General features: G+C 30.4%; 2 protein-coding genes across 2 annotated transcripts; both read left to right on the top strand.

Moving 5' to 3' along the window:
• Positions 1 to 2,879: 2,879 nt before the first annotated feature.
• LOC110642457 (laccase-17) lies at positions 2,880 to 5,828 on the top strand. Its single transcript, XM_021794536.2, has 6 exons — positions 2,880 to 3,234; positions 3,325 to 3,476; positions 3,574 to 3,818; positions 4,009 to 4,140; positions 4,234 to 5,202; positions 5,414 to 5,828. Exons 1-6 carry the CDS (start codon positions 3,133 to 3,135, stop codon positions 5,542 to 5,544), a joined length of 1,731 nt encoding a protein of 576 aa, XP_021650228.2. The 5' UTR covers positions 2,880 to 3,132; the 3' UTR covers positions 5,545 to 5,828.
• A 5,225-nt stretch (positions 5,829 to 11,053) lies between these two features.
• LOC110642460 (laccase-4) lies at positions 11,054 to 13,631 on the top strand. The gene is made up of 6 exons (XM_021794540.2): positions 11,054 to 11,251; positions 11,340 to 11,491; positions 11,589 to 11,833; positions 11,917 to 12,045; positions 12,133 to 13,089; positions 13,201 to 13,631. Exons 1-6 carry the CDS (start codon positions 11,123 to 11,125, stop codon positions 13,329 to 13,331), a joined length of 1,743 nt encoding a protein of 580 aa, XP_021650232.2. The 5' UTR covers positions 11,054 to 11,122; the 3' UTR covers positions 13,332 to 13,631.
• Positions 13,632 to 14,382: the final 751 nt, after the last annotated feature.

Here is a 14,382-nt window from a genome sequence, read left to right as displayed (position 1 = left end):
TTCAAATTATTCTCAGGATGTCAAACATAAACAATTAATCAAAATTAAATACGTAGTAAACTGAATGTTCTTAACATATTTATGAAATGTATAACATATCAGAAATATAAATAATTTTAAAATTATAAAAATAATTAATATTCAATTCATAAAACTGAAAACCTAAGTGTAGCGGATTCTGTTGGAAAGAGGAAGACGTCTGACTTTGATTATCTACACAAATACACAGATTTCAATCAATTGACTGGCTGAAGTAATATAAAATCAAAAATCAATTCTACTCGAAATTTTGACAGAGTTTCTGCAATTAGATCCAACCCCTTCAAAGTAAAGCAAAGCAATACAGTTGGCCTCGGACCTACAATAATTATTGCAATGTCTATCTGTGGTCTACAAAAACTCTAATCTAAATCCAGTTTTTCAATTCTAGCTCAGCTTCATAAACTTCACTACAGTCTAGATAATTTCTATACCTAACTTTTTATTAATAATAATAATAATAATAACAATTTTGAATATCTAAATTTTCTTAATTAAAAAAATGCTAATAATAGTAATGATAATAATAATTATTATTAATAAAGAATAAATAATATTGTAGAAATATAATTATTCCAATTCATTTATTTAATTTTCAATACATTATATATCACTAAAATTTTTACTACTCTTAATAATAATAATAATAATAATAATAATAATAATAATAATAATAATAATAATAATAATAATAATATAATTTTTAAAAAATAAATCTCTAAATTAAATATACTCTAATTTGACGAACCCCAGAAGAAATTTTAAAAATTATATATATATATATATATATATATATATATATATATATATATATATATATATATATATATATATATATATATATATATATATATATGAACAAAAATGATAATTGATTATTTGATTTCTTGAATTTTTAATTCTGTCATATATTATATTTTTTTAAATAATCAAATAATATCGTATATTTTTAAATAATTTTTATGTTTTATATTTATATTATTATTGTGACAAATTTCGTTGCATTAATATAAGTAGTTGGATCTTTATAATGTGATTATATAATATTTGAATAAAGTATATCTATAGTAGGGATTTTAAAATATTTATATATTTAATGTGAAATAATATTTTTGGTTTCATTAATGATATGTAGTTAGATATTTATAATATAATTATAAAATATTTAAATAAAATATATTTATAATAGAAATATTATGATTATTAATTTCAATTTATTTTTACTTTTGTAATTTAATTAAATATAATAATATATTTAAACAAAAATTAAAATTATAATCAAACGTAATTACTAACATTCCTATAATCAATTTTCACTATTTTTAGAATGTTGAATTTCAAGAATCAAATTTCTTTACATAGTAAATAAACCAAACAGCATGGCCCATAAGGGTAGGTTAGAATAAGGCATGACTTCAAAACCTTGATTTTGACTATTCTTGATTCCATTAGCAGAAGTTGGGTTGAGAGAGAGAGAGAGAGGGGAAGCTTCTTTGCTCTTAGTAAATTTTGGTAGGTTGGCGTCACGTCTATCCTGAAAATAACCCTTCAAAAACCACCTCTGCCATGGAACATAATAGTTGGTACAACTAGAAATTAATTTCACGTCATCTGAACTTCAGATTTTGCATGAAACTCATCTATAATTAGGCCTGAGATTGCCTACTTTGTAATCAAAACCTAATCTTGGTTTAAATTTTCTGATTTACTGATTACGCCTTTTAATTAATCGTTCCACATTTCCTCCTTTGCTTACAAACTCCTTAAACCACAACTTCTCAACTAACGGCACTTCCTCACTAATGCTTCTTTGAAAACTCCCTGCCTTTTGAAGTTGACAAACTTGTACTTGTAACCACACTTCGAAACGACATCTCGATTGGAACGTTTTCTTAAACATCCTTGCTCATCAATTGAACATTGATCCTCCGTTACATTTGGTTTAGGGATAAGGATATGGATGCTCAACTCATAAATTTTGATCAAAATTATTATGTATCTAAACCAAATAATTCAATCCGATGTTAAAAATATTCACTCGATTTAAAAGTTTAAATTAATCTGGCATCTCATATGAATTTGTTGAGTTGAAACTATGAACAAATATGACATACGTTTTGTTTTTACATGTAATGATATTTTTAAGAAATTAAATTCTTTCGTCTTTTAATTATAATAATTTCGATACCATAATAACTCGACATAAAAATTTAAATTCATAAGAGAAAGTTTACAAAAATTTTTAAATTAATACTTATTACATGCTTTTTTAATTTAGATAAAGAGTCATGCTAAACTCCGACGAATAGGTCTCTCTAAGAAAATCAACCTACAGTGGAGAATGCTACGTGAAAAAGCCGACTCCCATGTAGCTGTAACTGAGATTTGAGTGATGAGAAGTGAAAACTAATCATGTTTAACTTCTGCATGAATTTCTTGTTGGGAAAATATATAATCTATAGCAGAAGAAAAAAAGAGAAAAAAGTTTTAACACTACTTGAATGCTTCAAAATGCAAAAAAGTGATGAACACTTGGCTTCGAAGGGTAGACCGTAGATGCAAATTATTCTCTTTACTTGATTACAAAGTTATGCAATTAAGCAATTACTTAAAACAGATCCTCATACACAGCTTCAATGTCAAAACTAGAATAGTACACTTACTGTATACCTAAAAATGAAGGGAAAACAATATTGTCTTAATGCTTCTATTAGGAAATGAAGTTAAGGCCAAGCTCCTAATTATTTGGAAACATTTTTATACAATTGAAGAAAGTTTTAAGAGTAAGAGAAAAATAGCTCAAACACATGGATTTTCTTTGACAACACTCTAAAGTTCTTCTCAAACAAGAGCCTGTCCATTCTTCGATATTTATTGAAAGCTTGGAAATAAAAATACAAAAGATTACATATTTATCAACCGATGGAGCATCTGTATTAATTATTCTGCTTTATATATACTCTCATAGGTTTCGCTGTATCCATAACCGATATCTCATTTTGAAGTTAACCCGCAAAACCTAGCTATACCTATTTTCACCTTCTCCACACAAGCACACACTCCTCAGAGAAAGAAAGAGAGAGAGAGAGAGAGATGGGATCTCCTCTTCTGGCTATTTTTCTCTTTTCATTCCTGAACTTGTGTCTCCTCCAAGAGCTTGCTCTAGCTGCCACAACCAGGCATTACAAGTTTGATGTATGTACAAACGCACATATATACTTCCTGGTGATTTTTTTTTTCCAAAAAAAGGATTTTTTTTTTTAATAACTTAGTTACCATTTGTAGATTAAGTTGAAAAATGTGACTCGGGTTTGCAACACCAAAACCATTCTTACTGCAAACGGGAAGTTTCCGGGGCCTCGCATCGTAGCCAGAGAAGGCGATCGCCTTGTTATAAAAGTGGTCAACCATTCTCCAAAAAATGTTACCATTCATTGGTATATAATTATCAATTGTTGTTGATCAATTTTATATATTTTTTTAGCAAAATCTTAGTGCGCAATATATAATAAATTAATATTGTGTTTGGAACAGGCATGGTATTCGACAGCTTCAAAGTGGATGGTATGATGGTCCATCTTACATAACACAGTGCCCCATTCAAACTGGTCAGACTTATGCATATAATTTCACCATTGTTGGCCAAAGAGGAACTCTATTTTGGCATGCACATATCACTTGGCTAAGAGCCTCTCTTTATGGCCCCATTGTCATTCTACCCAAACTAGGTGTCCCTTTTCCATTTCCCAAACCTTATAAGCAAGTTCCCATCCTCTTTGGTAAGTAAATATATATATGTTAAAAGCAGGTGCTTAAGCTGATTTTTTTTAAGTATATGTGCATCAATAAAACCACAATTACAATTTAATTTACAAAAGTATAATATCTTACTAAAACATATGGCATCTGATTAGTAGTCATTAGTTGATTTTATTGACATCAACAACTTACAAACCGTATGAATTGCAGGAGAGTGGTTCAATGCAGATCCTGATGCAATAATTAACCAGTCCCTCCAAACAGGTGCAGGCCCAAATGTCTCTGTTGCCTATACCATCAATGGACTTCCAGGGCCACTGTATAATTGCTCTGCCAATAAGGGTATAAATATACTGTTCTAGCATCATTGAATTTTGTTTTAAATTCAAGGTTATATACTAATATTTTTTAATTTAATTTTATGTATTTTGGCAGACACATACAAGCTGAAGGTGAAGCCTGGAAAAACTTACCTTCTTCGCCTGATCAACGCTGCTCTCAATGATGAGCTCTTCATCAGCATTGCAAATCATACAGTCACAGTAGTTGAAGCTGACGCATCTTATATCAAACCTTTCGAGACCGATACATTTCTGATAACCCCAGGACAGACAATGAATGTTCTTCTCAAGACCAAACCCTTTTTCCCAAATGCCACTTTCTTCATAGCTGCAAGACCATACGCAACCGGCAGTGGCACATTCGACAATTCCACTGTTGCTGCAATTCTTGAATACGATTCACCAACAAATACTGCCTTTCCATCTATTAAGCGGCTTCCTCCATTAAAACCAACCCTACCCTCTCTCAATGACACTCCCTTTGCTTTTGATTTTTCAAGAAGACTCCGTAGCTTGGCGAGTGTTAAATATCCTGCTAATGTGCCACAGAAAGTGGATAAACATTTCTTTTTCACTATAGGTCTAGGAACCAGTCCCTGCGCTAAAAACCAGACCTGCCAAGGACCCAATGGAACCAAGTTTTCTGCTTCTGTGAACAACATATCCTTTTCTGTACTCCCTACCTCAGCCATGCTCCAATCTTACTTTTTTGGGAAATCCAACGGTGTTTACACAACAGATTTTCCTGTCAAGCCAATAATTCCGTTCGATTATACGGGGACTCCACCGAATAACACTATGGTGATTAATGAAACCAAAGCTGTGGTTCTGCCATTTAACACTAGTGTGGAAGTAGTGTTGCAGGACACCAGTATTCTTGGTAATGAAAGTCACCCTCTCCATTTGCATGGTTATAATTTCTTTGTTGTAGGTTCAGGATTTGGGAACTTTGACCACAACAATGACCCTGCAAATTTCAACATTGTTGATCCTGTTGAAAGAAACACGGTTGGTGTGCCTTCCGGCGGTTGGGTGGCAATCCGATTCCTAGCAGATAATCCCGGTGAGTTTAGTATTGAAATTTAAAATTTTGCCTTGAACTAGCTAGTACTGAAGAATGAAATGACTGTCTAATCATTTATTTTTTCATAAAAAATTAGTTTAATTTGATATAAAATATATAAGACATAGATTTTAAAATATTTTATGGTAATTTTTGTTCTAGTCAATTTATATGTATGCTAACTGAAGGATAATGGTGGTGTCGAGAACAGGGGTGTGGCTAATGCATTGTCACTTTGACGTTCACCTAAGCTGGGGTTTGAGAATGGCTTGGATCGTTTTAGATGGAGAGCTTCCCAATCAGAAATTGCCTCCTCCTCCTGCAGATTTACCCAAGTGTTGATTTCCCACTCCATATGGCCTTGCACAAATTTTCTAATTGTGTAATTTATTGATTCAGCATTAGGCCTTCCATGGCCTATTAAAAATTTTCTTTTTTTGTTTTATTTTTCAAACTACATCTTCTCCTTTTTTTTTTTGGATAATTCCTATTGGAGGGAATAAAATGATTTTGTTTTTCTTCTACTGAATGATTCCTATTGCCCAAGAGTTGTTTCACCATTCCCCACAGACTACTGTATCTCATTAGTGAATAAATATGACGAGTGAAATTTTATTGTTGCTTTACATTCTAATTTTAATTCTTTTTTATTGTTTGTTATGAGATAAAATTTGATCATTGTATTTATGGTTCAATGATCAAATTTGAATATTGAGTTCATCTTCATGGAATTTTATTGTTTAATATTTACGTAATTTAATAAAATTAGAATTTACTTAATAGTTTATTTATTGAATGTCTATTTTATAGTATGAAAAATAAAAATTATGAAAAGAAAATGAAATTGGAAGCCTTCCATAGATATTGTTAAATGCAATAATCCACTCATCAAAAGTATATCTATTTCTAATAACATATGTGAATAAAGTGTTTTGCAAACACTATTTCTAATAATACATTTGAATAAAGTATTTTACATAAACCAGTTCCTTCTATAATTTATATATTTTTATCTAATAAAATTTAATAGATCGAATAATAATTATTAGACTATCAGCTATGCAATAAAAAAAAAAAAGATCATTTCTCATCATAAAGAAATTTGAATTTAAGACATTTATTTTATCTACATTTTAAAATAAAATAAAAATCAATCAGACTATATGTGATCAACATGATAGTTAAATTTTTCATAATCCCTTAAACTTGTGTAATATTTGACAATTGTCATGTCAACCTGATTTAATTTAGCAAAGTAAAATTTGAGATGTTAAACCCTAGGGGCATTGCCATGGGAAAATCTTTCCTCCAAGTCCAATCACATATCACAAGCAGATTCAAAATAAGCAAAACTCGTCTCCTAAACTTCAAAATCTAATAAGGATTCATCTAGTTTTATCAAAGTACCATTAAATAAATAATTAAAAAAAAAAACCTTGATAGTATGGTGATGGAGGATGTGATTTGGGAAGTGCGAGACTTGCTAAGAGATAAGCTATTGGGTGTACAACTAGAGTTTCCATCAATATAATTTTTAACATATTTTTCTTGGTAATGGATGATGATTTCTAGGCAGAGCTTAAAGATCTTTCCTGCTGTGATATCATATAAAAACTAAGTCGTTTTATCTATTTTGCACAAATTATTTATTATTTTATTTCAATAATATAATTTGATATTTTTTATATTTTATATTTTTAAAATAGAAAAATTACAAAAAAGTATTTTGTGATTCTACTGATTTTCACTTTAGGTCTATGGTTCACTTATCCATTCACATCGTTAACAAATGATGATTTTCCGTTTTCTCTCCTTTAAAAGATACTGACGTAGAACAAAAAGGTGTTGATGTGAAAGAGAAATTTGTTAACGCGAAATAAAAAAAAAGTGAAAATTACCAAAAATTACACTGTGGTTCCACTTATTTTCACTTCAGAGTTCATGGTTTATTTTATGACAAAGTGATAACCTGAAGTTTACATTATTAGCAAACTAAGTGAATTATTTAACTCCCGAAAATAGTCAGAATTTGAGATCCTTCACATTTGGAATATCATAAAAAAGTTTATGCATATTTTCTTTGAAAGCTTGATTTTACAGTTTTAATATTCTATAATAGTCAAGCCTTTAGGCCAAAAGAATTTGACACGGCATCTAAAAGTACTAGGTAGTTCAAGGGGCAGCTTTAGGCATGAATTCCTTAAGGCATTGCTGATAGAAGCTATGCTCAAAGTGAAGAAAGGTATTGGCCACCTCATGAAAGAGAAGAACAAATGGCTAGCCAGCTAAGAGAGCCGATTCAATCTAGCTACTCCAACAACAAAACTGTTGCTCTTATCCAAATTTTCAGTAATATTAATCTAATAACTTACCCAAGAATTTAGGCTATATTAGCCAATATTGATTCTAAAAGTAAAGATATAAATTTCAGATTCAAAAATCTATTGATAGTGATTTTGAAAGTCAGAATTTTCATACAAAACTCTACACCAGCATACCTCACTTTCAGAATTATCATGTCTGAAGTGAATAAAATCCTTTTGTTGTATGAAATATCTTAGTGGTGTATGAATTATTTTTTAATTATTAAAATTAAATACTATTTTAATACCACATTAGTGAAAATTGACAGTATCAGACAAAATGTTGTGTTTGCTAATGAAGCGTTACTACAGGGTGCCACTTTATTATAAAGTAATCTCAGACCCTAAAGCGAACATGAACAAAATCACAAGGTACTTTTTTTTTTAATTTTTACTTTTTTTTTTAATTCTACGTCAGCAGATTTCTCTTTTACGTTAGTACTTTTCTGTTCTACTTCAACATTTTTTAACGGAGAGAAGACGAAAAGTTATCCTTTGCTAACAGTATGAACCTCAAGGTATTATTTTATCACAAAGTACCTCAAAATGATAATGATGTACCTCAAAAGAACCTCAAGGTATAATTTCCCCTTTAAAATTATACTTCAAAAGAAAATTGTTTGATTATATGCATCTGATAATGATGTAATATATACAATTAAATACTAAATTAGTGGCTAAAAATTAGCTTCTTAATTATACTAAAGAAGGCTAAAAATTTGAAAATTAATAAGTTAATGATGAGAGATTATTAGTTACGCTCCAGATATATATATATATTCTCCCTTTAAAAAATATAGATATCATTTTCTTAAAATTAAAAAAAAAATTGATTTGTATTATATGCAATAATTACCCTCAATGATTTCTTTAATTTGGCTTGTCATGAATCCGGTTTGCTTGGTTAGTCTGGAATTTGGCTTCATTGATGTCTGAGATCCAGTCTGATGAATTGTGATATTGTAGAAGTCTGCAATTTGGCTCTCAGTGTGGCTGCAAACCGAGGTGTGCAATGTAATGCAGGTTTATTTGCCATTATTATGAAAGCTGCCGCTAAAAGAAATACTTTTTTAAATATATTAATTAGAAAATATTAAAAAAATATTTAAAATTAATATAATAAATTTTAATAATAAAATATTAAAATAATAAAATAATTTTTTTTATAAATTATATTTTTTAATAATATATAAAATAATGTTTAAAAAAAAAAATAATTTTAACCTTTTAATTACAATATGGAACAGGCATGTATTTCAATATAATTTTTTTCCTTAAATTTTCTTTTCAAATTATAATATTAAGAAGTGTTTTTTTTTTTTTTTTCAAATTATTATCTTACAAAGACACGACTAGTTAAACCATTGTCATGCCAAACTCCAAGATCTTATGTCACACAATATAAACGAAAGGAGTTTATTGCTTATATTGAGCTTCATTGTTCATGTCCATTAAAAAAATTACAAGTAAAATTTAATTAAATTTAGCATTTAAAGCTTGAAATTTTTGTTAATTTAACTAAGATATATAGCAATAAAATGATTGGTTAAACTACTCTAAAGGATGATATGGAATAGCAGAGATTTCTTCTCTTTTAATCAGTGATTTCGAATTTAAACCTTAGTTATAAAATACCTTTAAAATTTGAGAGGGAACATTTTACCCTCTTTGTGAGTCTGCTTGACACGAATTTAGATTAGTCGGACCAATGAATTATAAGATAACAAGTGGCTTCTAAAAAAAAAGAGCCAAAGTTAAGCAATCCTCAGTTAAGCAAAATACTTTTTTAGAGAATATTTTTTGCATTTTTCAACATACGGGGGCGTTTGGGTGTTGGGTCGCAACTTTTTCTGATAGGACTGGAATTGAGTTATTTTGATTGCGAGTTTGATTCTAAGTTATTCATCAAATCATTATATATATATATATATATATATATATATATATATATATATATATATATATATAAAGAAGATTTTGAATCAAATTCAAATTAATTTATGAGTTGTGGTCTTTTTAATAAAAATATTATTAATTTTAAAAAAAATAACTTTAGTGATTATTTATTTCAAAAAAATAATTTATATACAAAATATATCTTTTATAAAATTATTTTTCATTGTAATATTTTCTTTTATTTAGTTATAATGATAAACTATTGATAAGTGTTTACATTTTAATAAATTTATTAAAGTTAGGAAAATGACTTTCTCTTTTGAAAAGAGAGAGTTATTTTTCTTAAAAATAATTTAATTTTCTCTTCGATTAAAAAAATAATTTTTGTTAATTTATTTTTTAGTGTCCAAAAAATATTTTTTATAAAATAAATAGTCTTAATTTTCAATTTGAAGTTCAAGTGGACGGGTGAATTTAAACAGATTAAATTCAAATTTGGTATATAATTCATCTATTAATTGAATTATCAATTTTTTTTTCAAGTCATTCAAATTCAAATATTTTTAATTTTGTGTGAATTAAAATGAATTAAAATCATATTAAATCTCATAATTATTTTGACCCTGAAAGCCAATTGCATGAACCAAGTGAGCAACGAGATCAATTTTAGGAGAGCAAAAGGGCAACCAACTCCGCAGATGCATAGCAGAGATAACAAATTAAGTGCAGATAATTTGCTTGATGAAAGGGAATTGAATTAGCGATATAAGTAACATCAAAAGCTGTTAAGAGCTATTCAGTAAGTAACAACCGACAACAACTAGCTGATACGACGACCACCCCGTTGCTTTCTCTAGCCTTGATTTGCATGTATTAACGGCTGGAGGTTGAAAGCCTACCATTGCCATTTACCAAGCAATCACACACTTGCACTTTCTATTAATTATAATGTAAATTATAATGTAATTACATATTTCTTTTTTTTTTTTCCTTTTAAAACGCCAATTATAATTTTTCTTTTTCTAGTTTATGAAAAATTTTACTTTGGTAGCTAATCAGGGACAGTCTAGTTAGTATTTTTTCACCTTTGAAGTGTAGAAAGTAGGAATGTTTTGAGTTCGAGTCTCCATCTATTTATTCTATTACTTATTTTAAAATAATTCACTTTTATGATGAGAAAAAGAAAAAGCTACTTTATGCTGTGTAACCCAATAATTGTGTCCGTTCTACGGCACATCCATTGAATTTAAGGGAAAAAAATTTTCAACTTTGGTATTGTTAAACTAAGTTCCAATTGAAGCTAATTATATCAAAATAATATTGTGCAATGTTTCTGTTGTTAATCTTGCAAGCTCATGTACTGAAAAAACAGTTAAGAATATTAAGACAATATTGTACATCTAGCTTCGATATCACTCTAAAGTTATGCTTGACCAGCTGCTGTAGCATGACCAAATTTGCATTTGCTGCTGAAGGTAGAGAATTTCATCAAGAAATTCTAAATCTAATTCACCTAATTAACAAACCCCACCATTTGTTAACTCTTTCTATATAAGCATCATCTTTCAACATGTCCTGCATCCAATCAACGCAGTCACAAGCTTTCATCTCTTGTTATCATTTCTCTTCAGCGAAAATATCCTCCAAGCAAACATTTTGAGATGGGTTCGATCAATCTTCTGGCAACTTCTACTTTAAGGGCTTTATTGCTTGCATTGTGTATTTTTTGTATTTTCCCTCAGCTGATAGTTTCAAAGCATACAGGCATTACTAGACACTACAAGTTCAATGTATGTGTCATTCATTTTCAATATATATATATATATAAACCCTCCATGTCTTATATTATATTAAGGAAATCACTTTTTTCTCTTGAAGATCGTCATGCAAAATGTGACAAGATTGTGCCAAACAAAGAGTATTGTGACTGTGAATGGTAAGATCCCTGGGCCTCGCATCATAGCAAGGGAAGGGGATAGGCTTTTAATTAAGGTCGTCAACCATGTTCAGTATAATGTCACCCTGCATTGGTATGGAAGCTAGCTTAATTAATCTTTTGGTTGATTCTGTTCTAATTTTCATTCCTTTTTGGATACACTCTGATGATTATATGAATTTGGTGAATAGGCATGGAGTGAGGCAACTAAGGAGCGGATGGGCAGATGGACCTGCCTACATCACACAGTGTCCAATTCAAACAGGACAGACCTACGTTTACAATTTCACAGTAACTGGCCAAAGAGGAACATTGTTCTGGCATGCTCACATCTCTTGGCTTAGAGTGACTCTATATGGTCCCATCATCATCCTCCCTAAAAAACATGTTTCTTACCCATTTCCCCACCCTCACAAAGAAATCCCTATCATTTTTGGTAATTCACATAAACCATATCATATAGTAATACTGCACTTCTTCTGAATTTTTTTTTTCTAATGCCTCAAATTAATATTGCAGGGGAATGGTGGAAAGCAGACACAGAGACAATTATTAACCAAGCAATGCAAACAGGAGGAGCACCCAATATCTCTGATGCCTTCACAATCAATGCTCTTCCAGGACCATTATATAACTGTTCTGCTAAAGGTTCTTCAAATTAATTGATTATTTGTTTGGTATCATAGAGGTACTTATGAGGAAATTTGGTAACCAGGAATTGTATTATGTGTGCAGATACATTTAAGCTCAAGGTGAAGCCTGGAAAAACCTATCTCCTTCGTTTAATTAATGCTGCACTCAACGATGAGCTCTTCTTCAGCATAGCAAACCACACTCTCACTGTTGTTGAAACTGATGCTGTCTATGTCAAACCCTTTAAGACCCAGATTGTACTCATCACTCCTGGACAAACCACAAATGTCCTGCTCCAAGCCAAAGCCACTGCACCTAATGCCACCTTCGTAATGGCTGCTAGGCCTTACGCTACCGGTCCCGCTGCTTTTGATAACACAACCACCTCTGGTATTCTTGAATATGACAATCCTTCTGTTTCAAGCTCCAAGAAGAAGAAGCATCCCCTTCTTAAACCATCACTTCCAGTGTTTAATGATACCACATTTTCCATGAAGTTCGCCAAGAAAGTTCGTAGCTTGGCTACCGCAAAATTCCCAGCTAAAGTCCCACAAGAGGTTGATAGACGTTTCTTTTTCACAGTTGGGCTGGGGATACTCCCTTGCTCCCAAAACCAAACCTGTCCCAACAATACGAGAGTAGCGGCTTCAATTAACAATGTGTCGTTTGTGCAACCAAACATAGCCCTTCTCCAAGCTCACTTCTTTAACCAATCAAAGGGCGTGTACACAACTGATTTCCCAGCCAATCCACCTTTGAAATTCAACTATACAGGGACACCACCAAGCAATATCATGGCAACTACTGGGACAAAGGTGGTGGTGTTGCCCTTTAATTCGAGCGTGGAGCTGGTGATGCAGGATACTAGCATTATTAGTGCAGAGAGCCATCCTCTTCATCTCCATGGCTTCAATTTCTTTGTCGTTGGACAAGGTTTTGGCAACTTCAACTCCAGTAAGGACCCTGCCAAATTCAACCTTGTTGACCCAGTAGAGAGAAACACTGTAGGGGTACCTTCCGGTGGTTGGGTCGCCATACGGTTCCTTGCAGACAATCCAGGTGGGTCATGAATGTTTATACATTGGAAAGTTAATTAGGTTGCAATTTATGAGCCTAAACCAACATATGAGCCATCTGAAATTTATGTAAAAAATTATGCTTTGTGAACAGGCGTTTGGTTCATGCATTGCCATCTGGAGGTACACACCAGCTGGGGCTTGAAGATGGCTTGGATCGTCACCGACGGAAAACGGCCTAATCAGAAGCTGCCACCGCCACCTTCTGATCTTCCCAAATGTTAATTTTGCTTATTTTTCCACAATTTTCCCATAAATATTATTTTCATTAATTCTTTTGTTCCCCTTTTATATTTTTACAAATTTTTTCTTTGTATTTCATTCTTTTTCCTCTCTCATTTATGTTCCTTCTGATGCCTTAGAGATGCAAAGTCACAAGATTCATAGGGCCACTAGTACATGGTAACTACTTGTACCAACTCATAGAAGAAAAAGAAAAGTTGATCGGTGTTGATAGAGTGAATGCGTAGCCTGCTAAGCCTGCAATACTATTCTATTATTGAGTGAGAAATATTTTTTTTTTTTAAATTTTACCTAAGAAATAATTCTTTCATGATCAAACTCATGCTAAGCACAATGTATACAACAAACGATAAAATTACCAGCAGTCCATTGGGATCTCACCGATCCAGGGGCGGAGCTAGGAATCTAATTCCGTGGGTCAAAAAATTTTGTTGTTTAATTTAAAGAAAAAATTATATATAATAATAAATTAGAAAAAATTTTTACAAATAACTATATATTAAATTTACTAATGTACTCAATGAGTTTTTATTTTTTGAAAGTTTGTCAATATATATAATCAAATAATCATATATAACTGATTTTTCATTTAATTTTACAATCAAATTTTTATAATTTTCATTATAAAATTACAAAAGTAACCAATAATAATATCAATTTCACAAGTAAATTAAATAATTCAATAAATACACTAAATTTTTCTTCATTTGGATTAGCTTTTGAATGAGACTACTAATTCTCTTAATTTACTTTATGAAATTGTGATTGTTTATTAATTTTGTTGACAAAAAAAAAAAGAGAGAGTCAATTTTTAAAGAATGAGAGAAAAATATATATAAAAAAATATGATAGATAAAAAAAAAAATGTGATTTTGTGATTACGAGAAGTAACAAATATAAAAGTTAAAAAAAGGAAGAGTTAAGGAGAAAAAGAGATGCATTTTTAGAATTTAGATTTTGATTTTTTTAAAAAAATTTATTATTTACTTTAAAAAATTAAAATATTAAATATTTTTATAAAAAAATGAGATAT

The sequence above is a fragment of the Hevea brasiliensis genome, chromosome 3 (genome assembly GCF_030052815.1).
Source record: "Hevea brasiliensis isolate MT/VB/25A 57/8 chromosome 3, ASM3005281v1, whole genome shotgun sequence".
NCBI lineage: Eukaryota > Viridiplantae > Streptophyta > Magnoliopsida > Malpighiales > Euphorbiaceae > Hevea > Hevea brasiliensis.
Note: the sequence above shows the minus strand (reverse complement) of the source record. Positions and strands in the feature narration are given on the sequence as shown.

What these genes read in the sequence shown, in the direction of transcription:
- LOC110642457 (XM_021794536.2), top strand. Translation starts at nt 3,133, where the DNA reads ATGGGATCTCCTCTTCTGGCTATTTTTCTCTTTTCATTCCTGAACTTG. An exon ending in CCAGGCATTACAAGTTTGAT is followed by an intron (nt 3,235 to 3,324) that starts GTATGTACAAAC and finishes TACCATTTGTAG; the next exon opens with ATTAAGTTGAAAAATGTGAC. An exon ending in ATTCCTAGCAGATAATCCCG is followed by an intron (nt 5,203 to 5,413) that starts GTGAGTTTAGTA and finishes TGTCGAGAACAG; the next exon opens with GGGTGTGGCTAATGCATTGT.
- LOC110642460 (XM_021794540.2), top strand. Translation starts at nt 11,123, where the DNA reads ATGGGTTCGATCAATCTTCTGGCAACTTCTACTTTAAGGGCTTTATTG. An exon ending in CTAGACACTACAAGTTCAAT is followed by an intron (nt 11,252 to 11,339) that starts GTATGTGTCATT and finishes TTTCTCTTGAAG; the next exon opens with ATCGTCATGCAAAATGTGAC. An exon ending in GTTCCTTGCAGACAATCCAG is followed by an intron (nt 13,090 to 13,200) that starts GTGGGTCATGAA and finishes CTTTGTGAACAG; the next exon opens with GCGTTTGGTTCATGCATTGC.